Here is a 24242-nt window from a genome sequence, read left to right on the forward strand (position 1 = left end):
TATTCCTTCCTCGTTTCTAAAGAAATGGGCGTGTCATTATGTTATTATTGACGTTCAAAACATGACTCAGAACGTTTCGTTCAAATGGAAAATTTTACCACTTCAATGCGCTTCATTGTACAATGAAGCGCATTGAAGTGGTAAAATTGTCTGTTCGGATGAAAAGTTTTGAGCTATTATTAGACACGCCCATTTCTTTAGAAAGGAAAACTCGGTCAAATGATTCAATCGAATACCAGTAGAACAGGTATTTCATAAATATAACATCCAATGAAATTGACGGTTTATATAAACACCGAGTAAGCACGTGTTCGACTGATACATGTGCCATGCTAGCTCCAGTAAACATGATAAAATCATAAACCACGGACAAAATCGTTGCAATGTGTGTTTTCCATAAGCGGGGACTTTATACATAGCTCTTTCTTATCTAAAACTCTTAATTTCATTGTAACTCATGTTGATTGTCGCGGGAAGTGCAGTGTCCTAAAACATTACGACGAATATTCCTTTCTCGTTTCTAAAGAAATGGGCGTGTCGTTATGCTATAAGTGACCTTCAAAACATGACTCAGAACTTTTCGTCCAAATGGAAAATTTTACCACTTCAATGCGCTTCATTGTATGTTCAGTTTTCGGTTAATCACTAATGTCTTCCTCTAGTAAACTGCCCAAATATGAAAAGAAGTGTCGGATTGGTTTTTTTTTATTTCGAGTCCAATGGATTTGACGAATGAACTTAGGAATAAAAATGAATATTAATGATTTGATAAAACGCCCTCGATGTACTTAGATCTCAAATTGAAGACTACGGCAAGAGACTTCTTCTTCTTCTTGTGTTAAAGTTTGTTTTTTTTTTAATGAATTGTGCTTCATAAAATCTGCAAATAATGGGGCACGAATAGTGCCCATGGGAATACCATCAGATTATTGAAAGATGTCATCTCCCAATCATAAATTGAGTTGATTTGGTTTTGCATCAGTCTTTTTCACACTTTATACAATGAAGCGCATTGAAGTGGTAAAATTTTCCGTTTGACTGGAACGTTTTGAGCTATCTTTAGAACGATGATTATCATACAATGACATGCCCATTTCTTTAGAAAAGAAAAATCGGTCAAATGGTTCATTCGAATACCTGTAGAACAGGTATTCCATAAATATAGTAGCCAATCAAGTTGACGGTCTGCATAAACACCGAATAAGCACGTGTTCGACCGATACATGTGTTATGGTTACTCCAATAAACATGATAGATTCATAATTATGGACAAATTCGGTGCAATACGTGATTTACAGAAGCGGAACTCTCGAACTCTCTCTCTTATAACTTTAAAAATCTCCATTTTAGTGTAACTCATGTTGCTTGTCACGAAGAGTGGGGTGTTATAAACATTACGACGAATATTTCTTTTTCGTTTCTATAGAAATGGGCGTGTCATTATGTTATAATTGACGTTCAAAACATGACTCAGAACGTTTCATCCAAATGGAAAATTTTACCACTTCAATGCGCTTCATTGTAACATGAAAGATTGTCAAACAATACTGAAGTTTTATTCCTTTTTGGCAGTGGTGAATTTCGGGGTAATACACATGGGTGGCCATTCAAATTGAAGAAAAACTATATCATATATATGGTTCCTCCTTTAATTGCGGAAAAAATATTTATAAAAGAAGGGGTCTACATGAAATATTATCTCTTTATTCTTGAAAGACAGGAGCCTCTTGGGCTTGGTATATATGTTTTTAACAGTCAGAAGCCTTCCACAATTAAAATTACTTTATCCGACATAAAAACAAATACGTCCACTGCCGAATTTGAAAGATCCCGACCAGCCCCTCTTTTACGACGAAAATTATACATAATTTAAAAGCTAAAAATCTCTCCTGTTGCTATATATTGCGTTTATAATATCTGTCTCACGGCCCCTCAACCCCTGTGGTGGAGAGTGCGAATTGAGCAGCCACCGGCTCTTCGTAGCCTTTCCAGTTTTTTGTATATCTCTTTAATTCCGAATAGGCTTCCGGTGTACACAGAAAAGATGGCGGCGACGGGTGTATTGCCGTTTGTCAGAGGAGTTGATTTTACTAAAAATGATTTCAAAGTAAGACGAAAAAGAAATAGTTATGTGTTATTGATTTTTGGCCTATCAATAATTTGTCTTTTACAATGTATCAAATTAAATTTCTTGTTTGAAAAGTGAAGAATCAAGGTATAAGCATGATAAATCCATCTCAGAAGGTCTAGCACAATCTAATAATTAATTACAGCTACAAAAAAGTTTATACTTCAAGAATTCTTATGTACGTTGAGGTGTACAGTGTAAATAAAATAATCTTGCTATGTCTTTGGACAAGCTCTTATCACATTTGGGTTGCATCCCATTGCAATTTAGGAAATCTGAGTGGATCTGCTCAGCCTCTGAAATGATTTTGAAGAATGCAAAAGAAGTTGCACTGAAAATAACTGCAAAATTAAATTTAACAAATCTGAGATTCATGTGACTTTTAACCTAAAAAAAAGAAATCCATGTCAGATATCAACGTGTTGTAGCGTTATACATGTTATGTAAAGGAACACTAAATTCATATTGATCAAAGCTTGTAGTGACATACAACAAAATTGGAGGTCCATACAATATTAAAGTTGTTTATTTCTATTTCCAAAGTTCTAAATCTTAGTAGTAAGTACTTTTTTGTAAAATTTAAATATAATATACATGTATGAATTAAGTTTTGAATACTCTGCCACTTTTAACACCAGGCAATGAATTTTGTAACTATTGTGTAATTTAATTGCATTACATTATCTATCTGTAATTATATGTTTATGCCCATTTTGACCCTTACTTTTTTCAGGATGGTAAATTTCCACACGATGTGGCTGACATGACAGGTCTTAGATGGCTGAGACTCAATAAAACTGGACTCAACAATATTCCACCAGAAATCTATAAACTAAAGAAACTGGTATGTGACTTTTAATTTGTTTGTTATTAATTTGTAACTAACAAGAGGAATTGTTTTCTTACACATGTTCTTTGTCAATTACAGGAACATTTCAACATCACCAGAAATAAGGTAGAATGTCTTGGAGAAGAGATGGCCAATCTGAATGCCTTGCGTACATTAAACTGCAGGCACAACAAACTAACAGATGAGGGGATTCCCAAGGATATTTTTAGCTTAGAAGATCTCCAAGTTGTGGTATCAATACATTTACATATATGTAGCAAAAAAAGAAGAAATGTATTTTTATAAATTACATGTATATTTAAAGAAATTCAAATTTATATAAAATTTAATACCGAAAGCAGTGAATAATTGTACGGTACTGTCTACATTCTTAGACTTAATGCACATGATTACATAGCATATATATATAGTATATATTATGTCTTTTTCAGGACTTGAGTCATAACAATTTGAAAGAAGTACCCCCAGAGCTGGAAAAGGCCAAAAACTGCATTGTGTTGAATCTTGCCAACAATAAGTAATTTTGTTCAACAAAGATTTAGAAAATGTCTATAAGTGTCTTGTTTTTGAATGTCACAAGTACTCATATCTGTTTAAGATAATCAGCAAGCAAAATGCAGTGTGATAGTTAACCTGATTAATTATGACAGTTTACTTTCTTTTCAGTATTGAAATGATTCCAAACCAGCTGTTCATCAACCTGACAGATCTGATATTTGTTGATCTGAGTGACAACAGCTTAGGTAACAATAGTCCTGTAAACTGAGATGGATTTACCAAAATATACATTTATGTAGATGTGCTGTATAATGCCTGCCATTAATGTTGAGTTTTCATTTCAATATTTTACACAGAGCTACGTAACTTAATTTGATGTTTTGTAGAAACTTTGCCACCACAGATGAGAAGACTGACAAACTTACAGACTCTTATTCTGAACAACAATCCACTGATCCACGCACAACTCAGGTGGGAATTCCTTATATAGAAATTTAGTATTGATATTAGATATTCAAAACTAGGATGTTTAAGGAGTGGATATGTGTACATATTTTAGTCATCTACCATTAGTTTTTCAAAATAATTTATCCCTGTCAATCTCCAAGTAAGCAGTAATGATATTGATCACAAATTTAATCTAGTTTTTACCTTACAGACAGTTACCTGCTCTTGTTGCCTTGGAGACCCTCCAGATGAGGAACACCCAGAGGACACTGGCCAATTTCCCCTCTGGTCTGGACAGCCTCAGTAACCTCCAGGGTAATTATCAGTAACCTACAGGGTATTTACCAGGGTCAAATCTGAGAAGTTTTTCAAGAAATTCACAACAAAAATGAAGTGGGAAAAGCACTTTCTTTTAAGTTCTCTACCAACCTAAAGAATTAATATGATGTTAAAAATTTACAGTAAGCAAGGATATGTATGATTATCCAGTCATATTCATCCATGCTGTTATTTTATTTTAGACATAGATTTGTCTGGAAATGATCTTCCCAGAGTCCCAGAGACTTTGTATAAACTGACTGCCATTAAACGCTTAAACCTGAGCAGCAACCAAATCACAGAGCTGTCCCTGGTTATAGGTAGGTTATTGTATATCCATTATACAAAGAGCCGTATCATAAACTCCACTGTCTGTCTGATAGCTTTTTGTTGACTTGCAGAAGATTTAAGAAAGTGAAAGAAGCCATTCCATGTTTCTGGTACTGTAGTTTAAAATGCTTTTATATTTCATTTCATATTTGAATATAATGATTTTTTTTTCAGACACATGGGTAAATTTGGAAACTCTGAACTTATCCAGGAACAATTTAACTGCACTGCCTGTAAGTAGAAATAAAATCTGATTTTCTTTTGTATGGCAAGAAAATCCCATGGGATATTTAGCAAACTATAGATTACTCAAACTATGTCTTTTCAGAGCTCTTTACATAAGCTTTCTTCACTGAAGAAACTATATGTTAACTCCAATAAACTGGACTTTGAAGGCATCCCAGCAAACATAGGGAAATTACACAATCTGGAAATCTTCAGTGCTGCTAACAACAACCTTGAATTGATTCCAGAGGGACTGTGCAGGTAGTCTGGATATGTGTTATACATTGTAATATAATTTTGAAACATAATATGAAAATAAGATTCAGACACAATGTATGATGTAAATGATGGTTTTAGTAAAGATTGTCTGCTCAGAGGGAAACATCTTAGTTTTTCATTATTGTGTAGAAATTTGATTTTGTAGTTATTTTGGTTTTGAATCATAGAAATCTGTTGATTGTGTTAATACTAAAAAGGACATTTTTTGTACATAGATGTGGAAAACTGAAGAAACTTATTCTGAATGGAAACAGATTAGTCACACTGCCAGATATTCTTCATCTTTTGCCAGATCTTGAGGTAAGGAATATATAATGCTGGAAAACATTATACATGTTTGTAGATTTACATTTGACAAGTTTGAGTAAATTAGTCCTATAACTTCATTTTTAGCTCTACTGGTCAGAGACCAGAAGAGCTTATTTGATAGTAATGCGTCCGGCGTCCGTCCGTCTGTCCGTCTGTCTGTCCGTCTGTCTGTAAACAATTTTTCAAAATGCTACTCCTCCTACAGTTTTGGTCTAATTTCAATATAACTTGGCACACAAGTAGACTACACTAAGATACATAATTCTGTGTATCGGTTTTTGATTTCGATGAACGGTGTTGCCGTGGTTACTAAAAATAGAAATTTCTGTGAAATTCTTTCAAAACGCTACTCCTCCTACAGTTTTGGTCTGATTTCAATATAACTTGGCACACAAGTAGACTACACTAAGATACATAATTCTGTGTATCGGTTTTTGATTTCGATGAACGGTGTTGCCGTGGTTACTAAAAATAGAAATTTCTGTGAAATTCTTTCAAAATGCTACTCCTCCTACAGTTTTGGTTTGATTTCATTATAACTTGGCACACAAGTAGACTACACTAAGATACATAATTCTGTGTATCGGTTTTTGATTTCGATGAACGGTGTTGCCGTGGTTACTAAAAATAGAAATTTCTGTGAAATTCTTTCAAAATGCTACTCCTCCTACAGTTTTGGTCTGATTTCAGTATTACTTGGCAAACAAGTAGAATACACTAAGATACATAATTCTGTGTATCGGTTTTTGATTTTGATGAACGGTGTTGCCGTGGTTACTAAAAATAGAAATTTCTGTGAAATTCTTTCAAAATGCTACTCCTCCTACAGTTTTGGTTTGATTTCATTATAACTTGGCACACAAGTAGAATACACTAAGATACATAATTCTGTTTATCGGTTTTTGATTTCGATGAATGGTGTTGCCGTGGTTACTAAAAATAGAAATATCTGTAAAATTGTTTCAAAATGCTACTCCTCCTACAGTTTTGGTCTGATTTCAATATAACTTGGCACATAAGTAGAATACACTAAGATACATAATTCTTTATATCGAATTTTAATTTTGATGAACGGTGTTGCCGTGGTTACTAAAAATAGAAATGTCTGTAAAATTGTTTCAAAATGCTACTCCTCCTACAGTTTTGGTCTGATTTCAGTATAACTTGGCACACAAGTAGACTACACTAAGAACATAAAGAGACTTTATCAACGATCATTATTCTATTTAGTTTCAAATCCCAGCTGCTTAAGTACTTTTCTCTTCCTTTGCTATAAGTTCAAACCAGTAGAGCTTCAGTCTCGACAGAGACTTCTGGTTGTTAACTTTTACTGGTAAACACAAATACCTGGAAGTATCTGTATTACTGGATAATAGCCAAATTCTTATTAAATGCTGCTTACTGAGTATTTACATGATTTAAAGTAAAGTAAGACTGCTTTTGTAAAATTATACATACTACATGTATCTTTCACAGACTCTGGATGTGAGGGACAACCCAGATCTGGTCATGCCTCCCAAACCCAAGGAGATGAGGAAGGCTTATGAGTATTACAACATAGACTTTTCTCTTAACAACCAGTTAAGATTGGCTGGTGCCCCTACAGCGCCATCTACAGGACAATCACCTGGTTTCTATTTAGCTAACATTTTGAAAAATGCGGGAAGAAAGAAGTCTGCAATTTGCTTTTGAAAGAATAGAATATTTCATCAGAATATCATTCTGTGAATTCAGATTAGCATGCAGCAACTAAATTACAAAGTTTTTTTTATTTTCAGTACAAAAAGGGGATCCTGTTGCCCGAAAACTGAGATTGAGAAGGCGTAGAGATGGACAAGAGAGTGAAAAGGTTCTAAAGGTAAGAAATTAGTTAAAGTTTGACCTGTCATAGAGGAGCAGAAATTGGCAGATGTTTGAAAAGCATGCATGTTTTCACCATATAAAATAGGCTACTGTTCAGCAAGGAAAAAGACATTTCAAAATGTCATCAAATGTAAAAAGTTTTAACAGCTGATGGCCAATTTTTTAGGATACTGTAAACTAACTTTTATTTGCGACGGCTTTATTTCGTGATTTACCAGGGATAAACTAGTTCGCGACAATTTATTTCGCGATCAAGCCTTTTTGGATCTGTTGTTAACAGATACATAAACTTTAAGGACTAGTTCGTGGCGAGAAATATTCAAGATGACGAGGCTCTCGCAAACTTCGCGAAAATTTTTCGCATGCGAATAAAAGTTGGTTTACAGTACATAAAACTCTCTGACCTTGGTTTTGCTTTTATAAAAGCATTTATTGTGGAAAATTCAGAATGAGATCAAAATTTAACTTCACAATTTATACCAGGTTACCAGTATGAAAATAACACTAAAGCTATAATAAAACCACTCTACAAGGAAACTAAGTTAGAAAATGATTTCAAGTCTGACAAGTATATGTACATGTATATCTAGTTTTTAGCTCACCTGAGCCAAAGGCTCAAGTGAGCTTTTCTGATCACAATTTGTCCGTTGTCTGTCGTCGTCGTTGTCGTCGTTGTTGTCGTCGTTGTCATTGTAAACTTTTCACATTTTCATCTTCTCAAGAACCACTGGGCCAATTTCAACCAAACTTGCTACAAAGTATCCTGGGGTAAAGGGGATTCAAGTTTGTTCAAATGAAGGGCCATGCCCTTTTCCAAGGGGAGATAATCATGAATTAGAGAAAAAATAATGGCATTTTTAAAAAATCTTCTTCTCAAGAACCACTGGGCCAGGAAAGATGAAACTTATGTGGAATCATCCTCAGGTAGTGTAGATTCAAATTTGTTCAAATCATGACCTCCGGGGGTAGGGTGGGGCCAAAATGGCCGATCAAATTTTTACATAGGAATATATAGGAAAAATCGTTAAAAAACTTCTTCTCAAGCACCACTGGGCCTGGAAAGATGAAACTCATGTGGAATCATCCCCAGGTAGTGTAGATTCAAGTTTGTTCAAATCATGACCCCAGGGTGTAGGGTGGGGCCAAAATGGCCGATCAAAGTTTTACATAGGAATATGTAGGAAAAATCTTTAAGAATCTTCTTCTCAAGCACCACTGGGCCTGGAAAGATGAAACTCATGTGGAATCATCCCCAGGTAGTGTAGATTCAAATTTGTTCAAATCATGACCTCCGGGGGTAGGGTGGGGCCAAAATGGCCGATCAAAGTTTTACATAGGAATATATAGGAAAAATCTTTTAAAATCTTCTTCTCAAGAACCACTGGGATAGGAAAGATGAAACTCATGTGGAATCATCCTCAGGTAGTGTAGATTCAAGTTTGTTCAAATCATGACCCCCGGGGGGTAGGATGGGGCCAAAATGGCCGATTAAAGTTTTACATAAGAATATATACTACATGTATATAGGAAAAATTTTCTTTTCAAGAACCATCGAGACAGGAAAGAGGAAACTCCTGTGGAATCATCCCCAGGTAGTCTAGATTCAAATTTGTTCAAATCATGACCCCCCGGGGTAGGGTGGGGCCAACTGGCCGATAAAAGTTTTACATAGGAATATATATAGGGAAACCTTTTAAAATCTTCTTTTCAAGTACTTCAAAGCCATGCTTAGTGATATTTATAGGGAATCATCCTCAGGTAGTGTAGATTCTAGTTTGTTCAAATCATGACCCCCTGGAAGGTTAAAATACACGCCCCCCCCCCCCCCAGTAAACTTTCAGTTCTGATCTGATATGTGCTTTTTTTCCTAGCCAATTGCTCAGGTGAGCGATGTGGCCCCTTGGCCTCTTGTTACAATATGGATTGGATTAGGAAACTAAATTTCACTGGTAGACAAATGTTTCTTTAATATCTACACTGTGGAATTGATGTTACTTTGATAGATGTTATTTTCTGTACACATAACACTGTATGTTACTTTTACAGGGCATGAGAGAGGTCGCTAAAGAGAAGGAACACATGCCTAACTTGGAGGAGGAGTCCAGACAACCTCTAAAGTAAGTTCATAGAAAAGAACATCCTAGTAGTGTTCCATATGTTCCATATATGTGAAATAAAGAACAAAGTTAATAGGAGTGAAATGGTTCACCATGGCATTTTTTCTTGGTTAGAAAAACACAGTACAAAATCTCTATTTTCGGTTCTGTTCATTTTTGGGTTGGGTTTGGCATAACGTACAAACATGTTCTTCCGTATAATAAGTTCAAAAACGTAAATTTTTGTGGACTTATAGATGTAAAATAATATTCAACAGTCAAATCAATTAATTTGATTTCTTCTATCCATTTTGTACATAAATGATTTGACTTGATTAATTAAGTAAAAGAAAGCATAAAACAATGGTAGAATTTGTTTCCTTCTATCAATATGTATCGTATCGAAAATAACTGAACCGAGACCAAATTTTACGATACATACTGAAACGTTAAGGAGGCATAGCGTTTCACCCTTAAAAGTTAAAATACACTGCAACTTTTAGATGAATCAGTGGCCCCTTTTTTAAACAAACTTTATATTAACAGACTACAGAATAAGTGGAATTTTAAGGAATTGTAATTACAGATTTGAAAACATTCTCCTTGCAAGAATAATTTTTTAAAATGTAAGGTTCAGTCCACAAGGTGAAGACAGTGGGAAATGGAGTGGAAGTATTATTATACATACACTGTACTTTTTACCTGCTGCATTTCATTTCTGGAATTTTTTAAAATATTCAACTTTTCATTTCAAACATTTAATAGTTTCATTTCTTGTATTGACTCCTGATCATATTCTTAACATTCCTATGGTAGAAAAAAAGTTTTGATACTTTGATAATCATTTTAGCATTTTAGACACATCTATTTATTTGTGTTTCAGACTTTAATATGTTCTTATTTAAATTTTCACATACAAAAACTGATATATATGTAGTATCGATGTCCCTTCTTATCTATACATGTATGATGTTTCATTTATTAGAAATTGACTTCAATCCATGAAAGAGGTTTTATGCAAGTTTTTTTTTTATATCTAAAAATAAATTCAGATCTTTTTTTTAATACACCAAAAGATGTTTGAAAGTGGAGATAAGGGATCTAAAGGCCTGTGGTTTTAGTAATTGTACCTGTTTCAAAATTTAATTTATTAAGATCTGCTTAAGAAATTCAAGATAATAAAGTAATAAGAGTGAGAATCATTTGACCTTTACTTCAGTCTAGTAAATTAACCAAAAACCTGTTAAAATTCCAGAAGGTTTAGTGATCTCTTGAGGTAATGCCAGTAAATGTGTGTAATTTTATGCTTAATATGTTTTCATTAACTGCTGATACTGATTTATGAGTGGTTGTTTGTTCAGCTGTTAACATACACGTTTATAAAGTAGCTGAAGCTAGATTAATAAGGCTAAAAATTGATAACAAAGCAGATTTGTGTTGCAGTTTTCTTTTACATTTATATTAAAATGAAGTAAAACTCCCCATTGAACAAGATATTTTTTACACATGTAATTTCATAATTTTAAGAACATCAAAATAGATTTTGACATAATGTTACATAAAAGAAGCTGTGTTGAGACATCTTATCTCCTTCTGAATAGGTATTTAGGACAGCATGCTGTTTTATTTTATTTTATTTGTTTTTATTTATTTATCCTTTATTTTCTGGTATTGACCTTGTAGACCAAAGAAATGGAATGAACATCTACAGAAACCCCAGCTGGACTACAGTGAAATTTTTGAGGAAGATGTTGGCCAAATTCCAGGTTAGATTTTCATTTGTGTTGTAGATGTTTAGATGTGTAAAAGTTCCTGACATTTTATGTACATGTATGTGCACAAAATTATTAAGATGTTATGCAGTTGCACATCTTTACTGTAAGAGCTTAAAATTTTTGACATTAAGCTGTAGTGTCCTTTACAATTTTTGCCATTAGTTGGAAATTTCTGTATACATGTATTTATACAAAATGTGTATATATAGGAAATCAGGTCAGATTCTTGACCCAATTTCTTTAGAGTATTTGAAGGTACTTGGACACAGATTTGAAGTTATTATTTTCTCTATAATATAATTAATTTGTGAAAGTGCAAGGATGTGTCAATCAAACCCACCAAAATTTTTTTAAATTTTAATATCTTTTATATGAAATAAGATTTTTAATTAATTTTTGTGTGAAATGCTATTAAATTATATAAGTCGTAATATTATAGAGAAAATATTGACTTCAAATATGTGTCCAAGTACCTTTAATGATTTCCATCTTTTGAACAATGCTACATTGTATAAATACATGTACTAGTATAAATGCTTTTTTTATAGGAATCACTTGCTGGGAGATTGAAAACTTTTTACCAAATCCTGTTGATGAAGGTATGTTTACATTCAAAATGTTTTACAGTATTTGTCGTACAAGGAATTTACAGGGATTTAAGATAGCCTTGACAGAAGTTTAAGTCATATATTTTTCTAGACTTCTAGTACAAAATAATTGATCTTTTGTAATGTAGATGATAAGCAATACCTGCTTAAGAAGTCAGTGGAAGGTATGGTTGTGTATTAACACAGTTAGATCTTTTGTCCTTTCAGGACACAAATTTTAATAGTTACTTTTTTCACATGTTTATATGTGAAGTTATTTTTCTATAAAGATTTGTTAAACATTTTATTGTTTATGAGATTCATTTATTGTTTTACATCAATTTATTTTAATATTTTTCAAATGTACATGTTATTTTTCAAATGTACATGTTATTATTTTATTTCATTCCTTTCTTCTGTCAACAAACACGTTTGAAATTTTCTGGAAAAAAAATTCTCACCTACCCAAATAATATGTATGACTGGGAGAGGGGCCATTTTTAAAATGATAATGTAATTGCTGTGACATGCCCTCTTGGAAATTCTATATTTCCCGTGCAGTGTTTAATAGAACCATTCTGTGTATGACCAGAGGATGACCATAAAAGGGATCATTATTTGATAAAAAGTAAACTACAAAAGTTTCTGGTGTACTGAATTCTTAAAATAATCATAACAAAAGGCATGCTCAAACCAAAAGAGTTAATAACTTGATATACAAAAATATTAATCTTATTATATAAAACACAGTAAAAAGAAAAAAGCACAAAAATCAACATCATGTCCTGAAATAAAGTAAAAAATGTATTTTAAGTTGATGAAACATGACCAATTTTTAGTCAGTTAGTCAGGAGAGGGCAACCAAACAATTATTTTAAGATGGTCTGAGCCTCTTGTAAATTTTTTGATCAAGCTGCTGTGACATAAGGGAGGCAACTCTTATTTTGGAAAGAGTATTTCCGAAAAGCACTTTATATCCCATGCAGTGTTGGAACATTCTATAGGAAAATAAATATAACAGATAAATTGTTTGCTAAAAAAGTAAACTACTAAGGTTTTTGGAGTACAGAATTATTAAAATGTTCCTAAGAAAAGGCATGCTCAAACCAGCAGAGTTGATAACTTGATATACAAAAATATTTATCTTTAATACAAAAAACAGTAAAGAGAAAAACATACATTTTAAACAAGGAGCTTAATTCAACAGCTAAAGAAAAATAAATTACTGTATACTGGGAAATTTTCGCCCCGTTTTATTTTCGCCCCTTTCGCCCTCTCTTTGACTGGGCGAATTTAAAACGTGGCGAATTCAAATTACGCCTCATAATCTCTAAAGCAGAACTATGACTGGGCGAATTTAAAACAGGGCAAAATTGTTCATAAGTTCCAAAGGGCGAAAATAACCCTGTATACAGTAATTATCCTTAAAAGAACAGCTGTTAAGGGAATAGCCAAAATAAATTACATTTGTACCTTTGAATAATATATTGAAGTTGATTGCAAACACTGTCATTGTTTATGCCTATGAGCCAATCTGTTAATACATTTGTACATTCACTCTTTTAAGAAAAATAGACATGTAAAAAGTAGCTGCATGTTTACATGGAAATTGAAAGGGACTTAGATGTTTCATATTGCATTGATTGCCATAGATCTAAAATATTCTATGTATAAATTACAGCTTAACTGTATAGCTACATATGAATATTAAATGAAATATTTTAAAAGTCAACAGAAATGGTAATGTAAGAACAAACTTAAGTGCTATTTGTTTTTTTCCTCTGACAGCAATGAATGGGAAGTTCTATGAGGCAGATTGTTACATTGTTCTGAAGACCTATATAGATGACACCAACAGCATCAACTGGCAGATCTGGTTCTGGATTGGGGAGAAGTCCACTGTAAGAATCTTACATTTCTCTGTATACTAAATGTTTAATGTAGTACTTACTATAAACTTCTTTTTTCCATGGGTCATTAAAAAATGATAATATGACACCCTTTTCTTAATTTTATTCTCAAAGCTATGGATAATCATTGAAATATTCAATAAACCCATGTAATGTCAAACCTCATTATTTCAAACTTGATGGGACCAAGGGAAAAACTTGGAGAAATCCAAGGAGTTATTGAGGTTCAAATACATGTATATGAAAATAGAGGAAATAAAGTTAGGACCTACAGCTTACTTATTTGAGATATCAATATTAGAGATAGATGTACCTAGGTTAACTCTGAATGTGTTTGTTACAGCTGGATAAGAAGGCCTGTTCAGCTATCCATGCAGTAAACCTGAGAAATTTACTGGGAGCTGAGTGTAGGACCATCAGAGAAGAAATGAATGATGAAAGTGATGATTTCTTAGATCTGTTTGAGAATGGAATATCATACATAGAAGGAGGCCGCACAGCCAGTGGATTTTTCACAGTGGAAAATATTGTAAGTATCTTTATATTTAAAACAAATTAATCTGATAGTTTTGTCTATTTCACTTTTTTAGTACTAATGTAACTTAATTTTACGTTAGGTTTATGAACCAAAACTGTACAGAGCATCTGGTGTCAAAAGGATTCACTTGGAAAGGGTAAATAATTTGAACTTTACATTTATAATGAAGTAAATTCATTTGTTCCTGGTACTAAATTTAAAGTGTGTTTTACTGGACTTGTATCGTGAGTATTTACTAGTATATGTAAATTTCTCATAGAACTTAGACTGCATATTTTATTATTGTCATACATTAGAACAATTGATTTTACATGTATATATAATGCCTGTATCAAAACATTTTAGACTGAGCCTGTTCTGTCACATTTGGACCGCCGATATGTCTTCCTGTTTGATGTCGGAATGAGTATATTTGTATGGACAGGAAAGCTGGCCAAAGGAGTAACAAGAACAAAAACCAGGCAAGTTTACAACATTTAATTAAAGTTGTATGTATGTATCTGATACTACTCATACAATTCGAATGACGCACATCTTATATAGATTTCTTTAAGATAACGTTGATACTTACAATATTGTAAATATTTCCCACAGGTTTATTCCATATACCCTGAGGCCAAAGGGTGTATGGAATACAAACGGGGGTAAATCCCCGTACACCCTTGATTGGACCTGGATAACGAATTTATTTCCTATGTGCCCAAATAATTCTTTATAAAACTGTGTATCTACTTATCGATATAAGATTTACTACGTCCTACAATGCATATAGTGACGTCATGTTATTTGCTTTTTATCATAGAATATTTACATTTGCTGATGTCTTTCCTTATATAACAATGCAAATAAAAATGAAATTCAATTTTCAATGACATGCAGTTGGTCACATGATCAGACTTTCTTGCGTATGGAACGCAAACTGCACGAGATATTTGGAAAGTTATGACTGTGACGTCACATGACATCGTAGTAACATTACGTTGCACTTCAAAATCAAAGTCTTAATAATGCCTATATTTCTTTGTAACATGAATGAAAATGTAAAATATATAAGAAATAAGATATCATTTTCTAGAGTTTCATTGGTGTATGACATGAAGTTGGTACGTGATCAAATCTACTATAACGCCCTTTGGGCGTTATAGAATTTGATCACCTGACCGACTTCATGTCATACCCCAATGAAACTCTAAAAATGATATCCTATTTCTTAAGAAACTATACATTGTGACGTCATGTTTTTTACCCCCGGCTGAAGTTGGGTGTACAGAATTTTACACGACTTTGTAACCAATCAAAGCTTGTGTTACAAGCTAGATAATAAATGTTTTTTTAGATTTCTTTATGATAACACTGATACTTACAATGTTATAATTGTTTCCCACAGGTTAATTGCTGAGAAAATAAACAAGAATGAGCGTAAGAACAAAGCTGAGATTTACATGGAGTCACAAGGAGGAGAGTCCAGTGAATTCTGGAAATGTTTGGGAGAAAACCCTACTGCATTTATAGGGGTAAATTCACCAGTCCTTCCATGTACATGAATCTTGAAAATATTCAGGATACCAATACATAAAATATTTCAAAAGATATAAATCCATGTGAATTCCTCAAAAAACTTAATATTAAAGTGCTATTGGATGTGTTGATATGATATGTGGAATAGAAGTGAAGAAAACTGATTTTATACTTTGTAGGAGTGTGTTCCCGATGATTTTGAGCCTGCTGAGCCACACTTGTACAAAGTAGGACTTGGAATGGGATACCTGGAGCTCCCACAAGGTAGTTACAAAACATCAATACAGTAGTTTTATCCCCTGTATATTGAAAGTCTTAATTATCTGCATACAGAGCTCAATGTCAGTGAAATTTAAGGTATGCATGAAGTAGTAAGGGTTCAAGGTTTAAAGTGGAAAAGTAAAAGGGGAGAATTGACAATAGAATTAAGAACATTCTTTAAGCAGTAGCAATGAAAAATGGGGTAAAGTTGGTGAGATGCATTTTTGTAGCATAAAAAAGTGATGTTTAAGTATTGCTATTCAATGAAACCTTTCAAAATAAAATGCAGGTAGTGACTTGAAGAATGACATTTTTTAATAAACAAGCCTTAAATATGTCTTTTTGTTTTCTCTATTTCAGTGGAAATTCCACATAATGTGTTAACTCAGAAATTACTAGACTCCAAAAATGTCTACATACTAGACTGCAAGTCAGATTTGTTTGTTTGGTAAGTACGTATAGTAATAATTTAGTGAAGCAATGGCAGGAGAATCCCATAAAGCAAAGACATTCAATAACATACATGTACATGCACTGAAATGTCTATACATAGAAGCAAATTAATAAATAATTCAAATTCATAGTACATGTAAAAAATTTAAAAGGTAGGTTCTTAGGCCAAAATAAAATTATAGTTTGTTTGGAATTGCCTCCCACCTCATTGAAATGCCCCCTCCTGAAAAAATTTTATTGACCAAAAGTAGGAAGATTTTTTTTTTTATTTAATCAAATTTTTTTCCCATTACATGTATCACATGCACCATACAAAACACTGAAATATAGTGTCAGATCTATGCAAATTGGGTTTCTTTGTTGATGGTAGATACTTTTTTTTTAAGTCAGAAGATGTATTTATACTGTTTGCTGGTATTTTTAACAAAAATTTAAAAATAGTCTTCAATTTAAAAAAAAAAATAATTTCCCTCCCTCCCTCCTGTGTCTGAAACCCTTCAGGCGGCAATTCCAAACTAACAATTTTTTAAGGATGGCCTTATCTGTAATTATGAAATGTATTTTTTTTTAATATGTAGCTGTATCTAGTCTTTGTTCTATTATTTATTGAACATGAACATGTATATTAGGATTGGTAAAAAGTCAACAAGGCTTATTAGAGCCGCTGCCTTAAAATTGTGCCAAGAGTTATGTGCCATGATTGACCGACCAACTTTCTGCTCAGTTACTAGGTGCTTAGAAGGGTAGGTACTCAAATATTTATGTATGATATACACATAACATTTAAACCTGTAGTATGTATATTTTTAAACATATTAATGATAAGTGCCATTTAAATCCTAAAATGATATATGTGAATGTAGATATTGACATGAGCTTGTACTTTATATTTAGGACAGAGCCCCAGATTTTTAAGACAAAGTTTGTAGGCTGGGATGATGTGATTGCTGTAGATTACACAAGAACAGCTGAGTCTGTCATCAGACGTGGAGCAGACATGAAGGTAAGTCAATCAGTACTGAGAGGCTGGAACTACATGATGACAAGTCTCTTAAACATGAAAGTTTGAATTCTGATTGATTATGGTCCATATTTTAGCTTAAGAAAACTTCAAATTAATTGAAACTCTTGAAAAGCAGCAAAACAGTATTATTTATATTTATAATTACCTTACTCAATCCAGGTCATCATGGAGAGAGACAAGATGAAGACTGACCTTTCTGCATTATTTATGCCCAGACAACCCACCATGTCAATGGAAGAAGCAGTAAGTGGAAACATTGGTATTAAAACACATAAGCACTCCATCAGAAAAAAAAAATTGTGAAGAATTTTACTGATCAGGAATATGACTTTCTTGTAGGAATCAATTATGCAGGAATGGAATGAAGATCTTGATTCTATGGAAGCTTTTGTTCTTGAAGGAAAGAAGTTTGTTCGACTTCCTCCAGAAGAATTAGGTAAGAGCACCTTTTGTCCATTTCTGTTCATTGTACACGTCATAATTTTTTTTACCATTTCCTGCAGTACAAGTCATTGATAATAGCATATGAAAAGGATAATTTAGATTGGAATGGGTAATTTTTTAAATTACAATTGTTTGCCAGGAATTTTTCACAATGAGGATTGTTACGTGTTCCTGTGTCGGTACTGGGTTCCCGTGGAGTTACCTGAGGATGCGGATGAGGAGAATGAGGAGGAGGAACTGCCTGAGGAGGACTATAAATGTGTGGTGTACTTCTGGCAGGGCCGCATGGCCTCCAACATGGGCTGGCTGACCTTCACATTCAGGTAGGACATCACTAGTACATACACTCTGTATAAATGTGTGGTGTACTTCTGGCAGGGCCGCATGGCCTCCAACATGGGCTGGCTGACCTTCACATTCAGGTAGGACATCACAAGTACATACACTCTGTATAAATTTGTGGTGGACCCAAGTTTGTAAACTCTGTCATTTCTTTCAATACTTCTTTACAACATATTTTGAAGGCACTTGTATAGCAACGCAAGTTCTTAAACTAGTGTTGTTATATGGAGACAATGCAAATAGAATTTCTGTTTTTAGCTCTACTGGTCAGAGACCAGAAGAGCTTATGCGATAGTAAGGTGTCCGTCGTCCGTCCGTCTGTCTAGCTGTCTGTCTGTCTGTCCGTCTGTCTGTAAACAATTTTTCAAAAGGCTACTCCTCCTACAGTTTTGGTCTGATCTTAATATAACTTAGCACACAAGTAGACTACACTAAGATACATAGAATAGTGCATCGGATTTTGATTTCGATGAACGGTGTTGCCATGGTTACTAAAAATAGAATTTTCTATAAAGTTCCTTTAAAATGCTACTCCTGCTACAAATTTGGTCTGATTTCAATATAACTTGGCACACAAGTAGACTACACTAAGATACATAGAATAGTGCATCGGATTTTGATTTCGATGAACGGTGTTGCCATGGTTACTAAAAATAGAATTTTCTATAAAATTCCTTTAAAATGCTACTCCTGCTACAAATTTGATCTGATTTCAATATAACTTGGCACACAAGTAGACTACACTAAGATACATAGAATAGTGCATCGGATTTTGATTTCGATGAATGGTGTTGCCATGGTTACTAAAAATAGAATTTTCTATAAAATTCCTTTAAAATGCTACTCCTGCTACAAATTTGATCTGATTTCAATATAACTTGGCACACAAGTAGACTACACTAAGATACATAGAATAGTGCATCGGATTATGATTTCGATGAACGGTGTTGCTATGGTTACTTAAAATAGAATTTTCTATAAAATTCCTTTAAAATGCTACTCCTCCCACAAATTTGGTCTGATTTCAATATTACTTGGCACACAAGTAGACTACACTAAGATACATAAAATAGTGCATCGGATTTTCATTTCAATGAATGGTGTTGCCATGGTTACTAAAAATAGAATTTTATGTGAAATTCCTTTAAAACGCTACTCCTCCTACAATTTTGGTCTGATTTCAATATTACTTGGCACACAAGTAGACTACACTAAGATACATAAAATAGTGCATCGGTTTTTGATTTTGATGAACAGTGTTGCCATGGTTACTAAAAATAGAATTTTTGTGAAATTCCTTTAAAACGCTACTCCTCCTACAATTTTGGTCTGATTTCAAAATAACTTGGCACACAAGTAGACTACACTAAGATACATAAAATAGTGCATAGGTTTTTTATGTGATGAACAATGTGCCATGGTTACTAAAAATAGAATTTTCTGTGAAATTCCTTTAAAATGTTACTAAAACAGTTTTGGTCTGATGGCAATGGCTTCTTCTCTCATCCTTTGTTATAAGTACAAACCAGTAGAGCTACAGTCTCGACAGAGACTTCTGGTTTTTTACAGTTTACAAAAGAAATTTGAATCTCTATTTGGGGACAAACTAGAAGTTGTAAGAACCCATCAACAGCAAGAGAATCTCAAATTTCTGTCCCATTTCAAGAGAATGTTTGTCATCAGAAATGGCAAGAGAAAGCTCCCCAATGCTCCAGAGGAGAAACCTTCCACTGAGTTCTTCCACTTACGAGCCAATGGCAGTCCTATTGCCACACGCTGTGTTCAGGTATAGATGATAAACTTTAAGGTGTAATCCAATAAGTACACATATGTATTTAAAGAATAAATCAAAGGTTTTACTTTCATAAAGTATCAGGAGGACATTATAAGCAAATAATTCTCTGCAGCTTGTATATCTTTGACTGTTATACCATGTTATTATACATGTATACTAGTACTTAATTGCTTCCAAAGAAATTTTTTATCCTCAACTTTCTTGCTCTTCTTTCAGATTCAGCCTTGTGCTTCATTCCTAAATCCTAGATTTTGGTAAGAGAGTACTTAATCTTAAATGGTATTATACATGCATAAACATTTTACATGCTCCAATTAAATAAAATGCTATGTTATTGTGTTCATGTATAATAATTCTACATGAAATTTTTCTGCAGCTACATTCTGATGGTGCCTTTTGATAGTCAAGACCTAAAAGGGGTTGTATATGTTTGGATTGGGGGACTGGCTGAACATGAGGATGCAGTGGTGGCAGAAAAAATAGCTTATAAAATGTATCAGGTAAATCAATTGTATCATTTGCCCCCCCCCCCCCAGGAGGTTTTGCAGATATATTTGTAGTCTCGTTTGCAGAGGAAATCGGCTGTCTCCGTAAACTCCGACCAGCAGAGAGTCTGGTAAAGAGTCACATTTTTGTTACCGTATACAATAGGGCGCTATCGTGTTTACATTTTGATGACCTTTTTTTGAAACGAATATTTAACATGTTTATTCTGATAGATTGTGAGTTTATATTAATAAACTAATCTTTAAATTTGTACATAAAACGAGTAATTACAATATCAATAGAGGAAATATGTATTCCGCAGGTAGCTACACTACTTTCACTTTAGCTTTCAGAAATAAAAAAATGCAAGACAAATTATAAAACACACTTACCTATAACCCATTGACAATTAAACAATAAAATCAAATCTGCTTTAACTTTTAGACATTCAACTTTTAAAACTTTAAGTTAGATTTACCATGTATTTGTTTAAATTGTATATTTAGCCAATCAAAAACTATACCAGAATTTTTTTTTTGGCGTTACAAACGATATCACGTATTTTTCGCATATTTTGTGATCATTTTTAATTCACAAAATGTCAAACACACATATATATATTTCAGGAAATGCTTTTTAATATTGATAATTACAGGACAAAACAATACAAATGATAAGTTAGGAACCAAGAATGTCTTCAATCGTAAAAAAACCTTATGACAAGGTAAAATAGACTTCTTTTAATACAAGTCTTTATAACTTGCATTTAATTCAACATAAAGGAATATTATTGCAAAATAGACAGGTTATAAAATTTAAAAAGTTAAAATAGTACAATGTATTCACAGATACCAAATATAATTCAAAGTTTTATGGTTGTTTTTGTTTACAGGATGCTAACTACATGAAGTTTGCAAGGTTGTTCAGATGTTCCAATGAGAAGGGATACTTTTCTGTGTCAGAGAAATGTGCTGATTTTTGTCAGGTAAAAATCCCAGTTTTAAAAGAAGATCTTGTACATGTATAAACTCAAAACTAACAAATAGAAAACAATGTGTACCTGTTTGTGCTGCAGGATGATCTGGCAGATGATGATGTGATGATTCTGGACAATGGAGAACAAGTCTTCCTCTGGGTGGGCAGGAAAACAAGTGATGTGGAAATCAAGTTAGCCTTCAAAAGTGCACAGGTACTAATGCAATAATCAGTCTTTTAAAAATGTTTTAGTAATGAAAAATATTGAAGGCTTATGCGATGAAAATGCGTCCGGCGTCCGTCCGTCTGTCCGTCTGTCTGTAAACAATTTTTCAAAATGCTACTCCTCCTACAGTTTTGGTCTAATTTCAATATAACTTGGCACACAAGTAGACTACACTAAGATACATAATTCTGTATATCCATTTTTGATTTCGATGAACGGTGTTGCCATATTTACTAAAAATAGAAATTTCTGTGAAATTCTTTCAAAATGCTACTCCTCCTACAGTTTTGGTCTGATTTCAGTATAACCTGGCACACAAGTAGACTACTAAGATACATAATTCTGTGTATCGGTTTTTGATTTCGATGAACGGTGTTGCCGTGGTTACTAAAAATAGAAATTTCTGTGAAAATCTTTCAAAATGCTACTCCTCCTACAGTTTTGGTCTGATTTCAGTATAACTTGGCACACAAGTAGACTACACTAAGATACATAATTCTGTGTATCGGTTTTTGATTTCGATGAACGGTGTTGCCGTGGTTACTAAAAATAGAAATTTCTGTGAAATTCTTTCAAAATGCTACTCCTCCTACAGATTTGGTCTGATTTCAGTATGACTTGGCATGCAAGTAGACTACATTATGATACGTAATTCTGTTTATCGGTTTTTGATTTCAATGAACGGTGTTGCCGTGGTTTCTAAAAATAGAAATTTTTGTGAAATTCTTTCAAAATGCTACTCCTCCTACAGTTTTGGTCTGATTTCAGTATAACTTGGAACACAAGTAGACTACACTAAGATACATAATTCTATATATCCGTTTTTGATTTCGATGAACGGTGTTGCCGTGGTTTCTAAAAATAGAAATTTTTGTGAAATTCTTTCAAAATGCTACTCCTCCTACAGTTTTGGTCTGATTTCAGTATAACTTGGCACGGAAGTAGACTACACTAAGATACATAATTCTGTGTATCGGTTTTTTTTGCAAGGATATATGTTATATGGTTATTGAAAATAGAAATTTCTGTGAAATTCTTTCAAAATGCTACTCCTCCTACAGTTTTGGTCTGATTTCAGTATAACTTGGCACACAAGTAGACTACACTATAGAACATAAAGAGACTTTATCAACAATCATTTTTCTATTTAGTTTCAAATCCCAGCTGCTTAAGTACTTTTCTCTTCCTTTGCTATAAGTTCAAACCAGTAGAGCTTCAGTCTCGACAGAGACTTCTGGTTATTAAATGCTATACATGTAGTAATAAAAGATATTAAATGGTTTTGTTAGTGAAAAGGGTTCCAATAATTCTGCTCTTTCTAGCTTGGTTGACGAGTAAACCTACATGTATTTTTAAATTGAGGGTGCCTGTTGATGTTTGCCTTGACCTTAAGTTTGGTTGCTAGTAAATTTCAAACATGTCCTTCTGTGGACTATTCCATGCCATTTAACTTCAAGCAGTTACATTAGATTAAACAACCATTCCAGCAGACTTAGACCATTAGAAAGTAAACAATGGTCACAGATCAGTTTTTGGCTAACGATGGTCATTACCAATATCTATTGCAACTGTTAATAAAATGTCATCCAATGTCTTGTATACCATGATTTATGTTTCTCTTATATCTAAGACTGTGAATTAATAAAAGATCTGCAGGGCATGTTTTATTCTTCTTTAATTTATTTCCATCCTAGGACATTTAGGACTGACCTTAACATAATAACAAAGCAGAATCATAATTCTAAATTAACGTTTTACTCTTTACTGGTTTGAAGTGATTTCTTCCTTGTATCAAGGCATGAATAACGTGTAAAACTTTCTGTAGATATTATTAGTTATCCAGGTTCAATAAAGGGTGTAAGAAAAATTTACCCGGGTTTTATATACACCCTGAGGCCGCAGGCCGAAGGGTGATAATGCTAAGATTACCTCTGTTGGAAGAAGGGAACTACTACCCCTTACTCTTCTTTCAGAAAAGGTAACATCTTTTTAAACTAAGTGATATACATGTATTTCCTTTGTAAAAATAAAAAAAGCTTTGTAAACATCAGAGTGTGTCTCATTTATCGATTGATAACTACGTACTGAGAATGTATGCATTGTGACGTCACGTTTTATTTACACCCGGCTCAATATCGGGAAAAAAATATTTACAAAAACTTTGTAACCAACAAAGCCATGTTAGTCATTTTTGAAGGAAATAATGAAATCTCCTCTGAATTATATAATGTACATAAAAAATTATTTTCTCTTCTTCTCAGGTTTATATTCAGCATTTACGGAATAAACAACCTGACAGGCCCCGCAAATTGTTACTAGCCATGAAGTACAAGGAACACAGAAAATTCACCAAATGTTTCCATGGCTGGGGAAAGTACAAAGAAGTCATGGAATAAATCATTTATGCTTGACCTCTTCTTTTGACTATGCTAGACCAGTTAACTTAGTGCAATATGTTTTTAACTTGGGAGTGTTTGTGGAACATGTGAATGAGTGGTGTGTGTTTTAAATTTCTACCATTGCAACACAATATTCTTCATAGCAATTATAAAAATTAATTTGCCT

The 24242-nt window shown here is 33.3% G+C and overlaps 1 protein-coding gene across 1 annotated transcript; it reads left to right on the forward strand.

Moving 5' to 3' along the window:
- The first annotated feature begins 1978 nt into the window (after positions 1-1978).
- LOC134237727 (protein flightless-1 homolog) lies at positions 1979-24181 on the forward strand. The gene is made up of 35 exons (XM_062719875.1): positions 1979-2107; positions 2862-2972; positions 3057-3209; positions 3410-3495; positions 3645-3721; positions 3863-3947; positions 4135-4238; positions 4445-4561; positions 4746-4804; positions 4900-5057; positions 5291-5375; positions 6861-7014; positions 7163-7242; positions 9294-9364; positions 11027-11109; positions 11667-11717; positions 13494-13606; positions 13959-14144; positions 14233-14289; positions 14499-14614; positions 15541-15667; positions 15851-15935; positions 16293-16380; positions 17015-17128; positions 17280-17388; positions 17569-17652; positions 17749-17845; positions 17993-18176; positions 19765-19981; positions 20207-20244; positions 20367-20490; positions 21159-21200; positions 21369-21461; positions 21552-21665; positions 23939-24181. Exons 1-35 carry the CDS (start codon positions 2045-2047, stop codon positions 24071-24073), a joined length of 3660 nt encoding a protein of 1219 aa, XP_062575859.1. The 5' UTR covers positions 1979-2044; the 3' UTR covers positions 24074-24181.
- Positions 24182-24242: the final 61 nt, after the last annotated feature.

The sequence above is a fragment of the Saccostrea cucullata genome, unplaced genomic scaffold, assembly GCF_032062105.1.
Source record: "Saccostrea cucullata isolate Sc308-1 unplaced genomic scaffold, CSIRO_AGI_Scuc_v1 ctg11, whole genome shotgun sequence".
Taxonomy (NCBI): domain Eukaryota; kingdom Metazoa; phylum Mollusca; class Bivalvia; order Ostreida; family Ostreidae; genus Saccostrea; species Saccostrea cuccullata.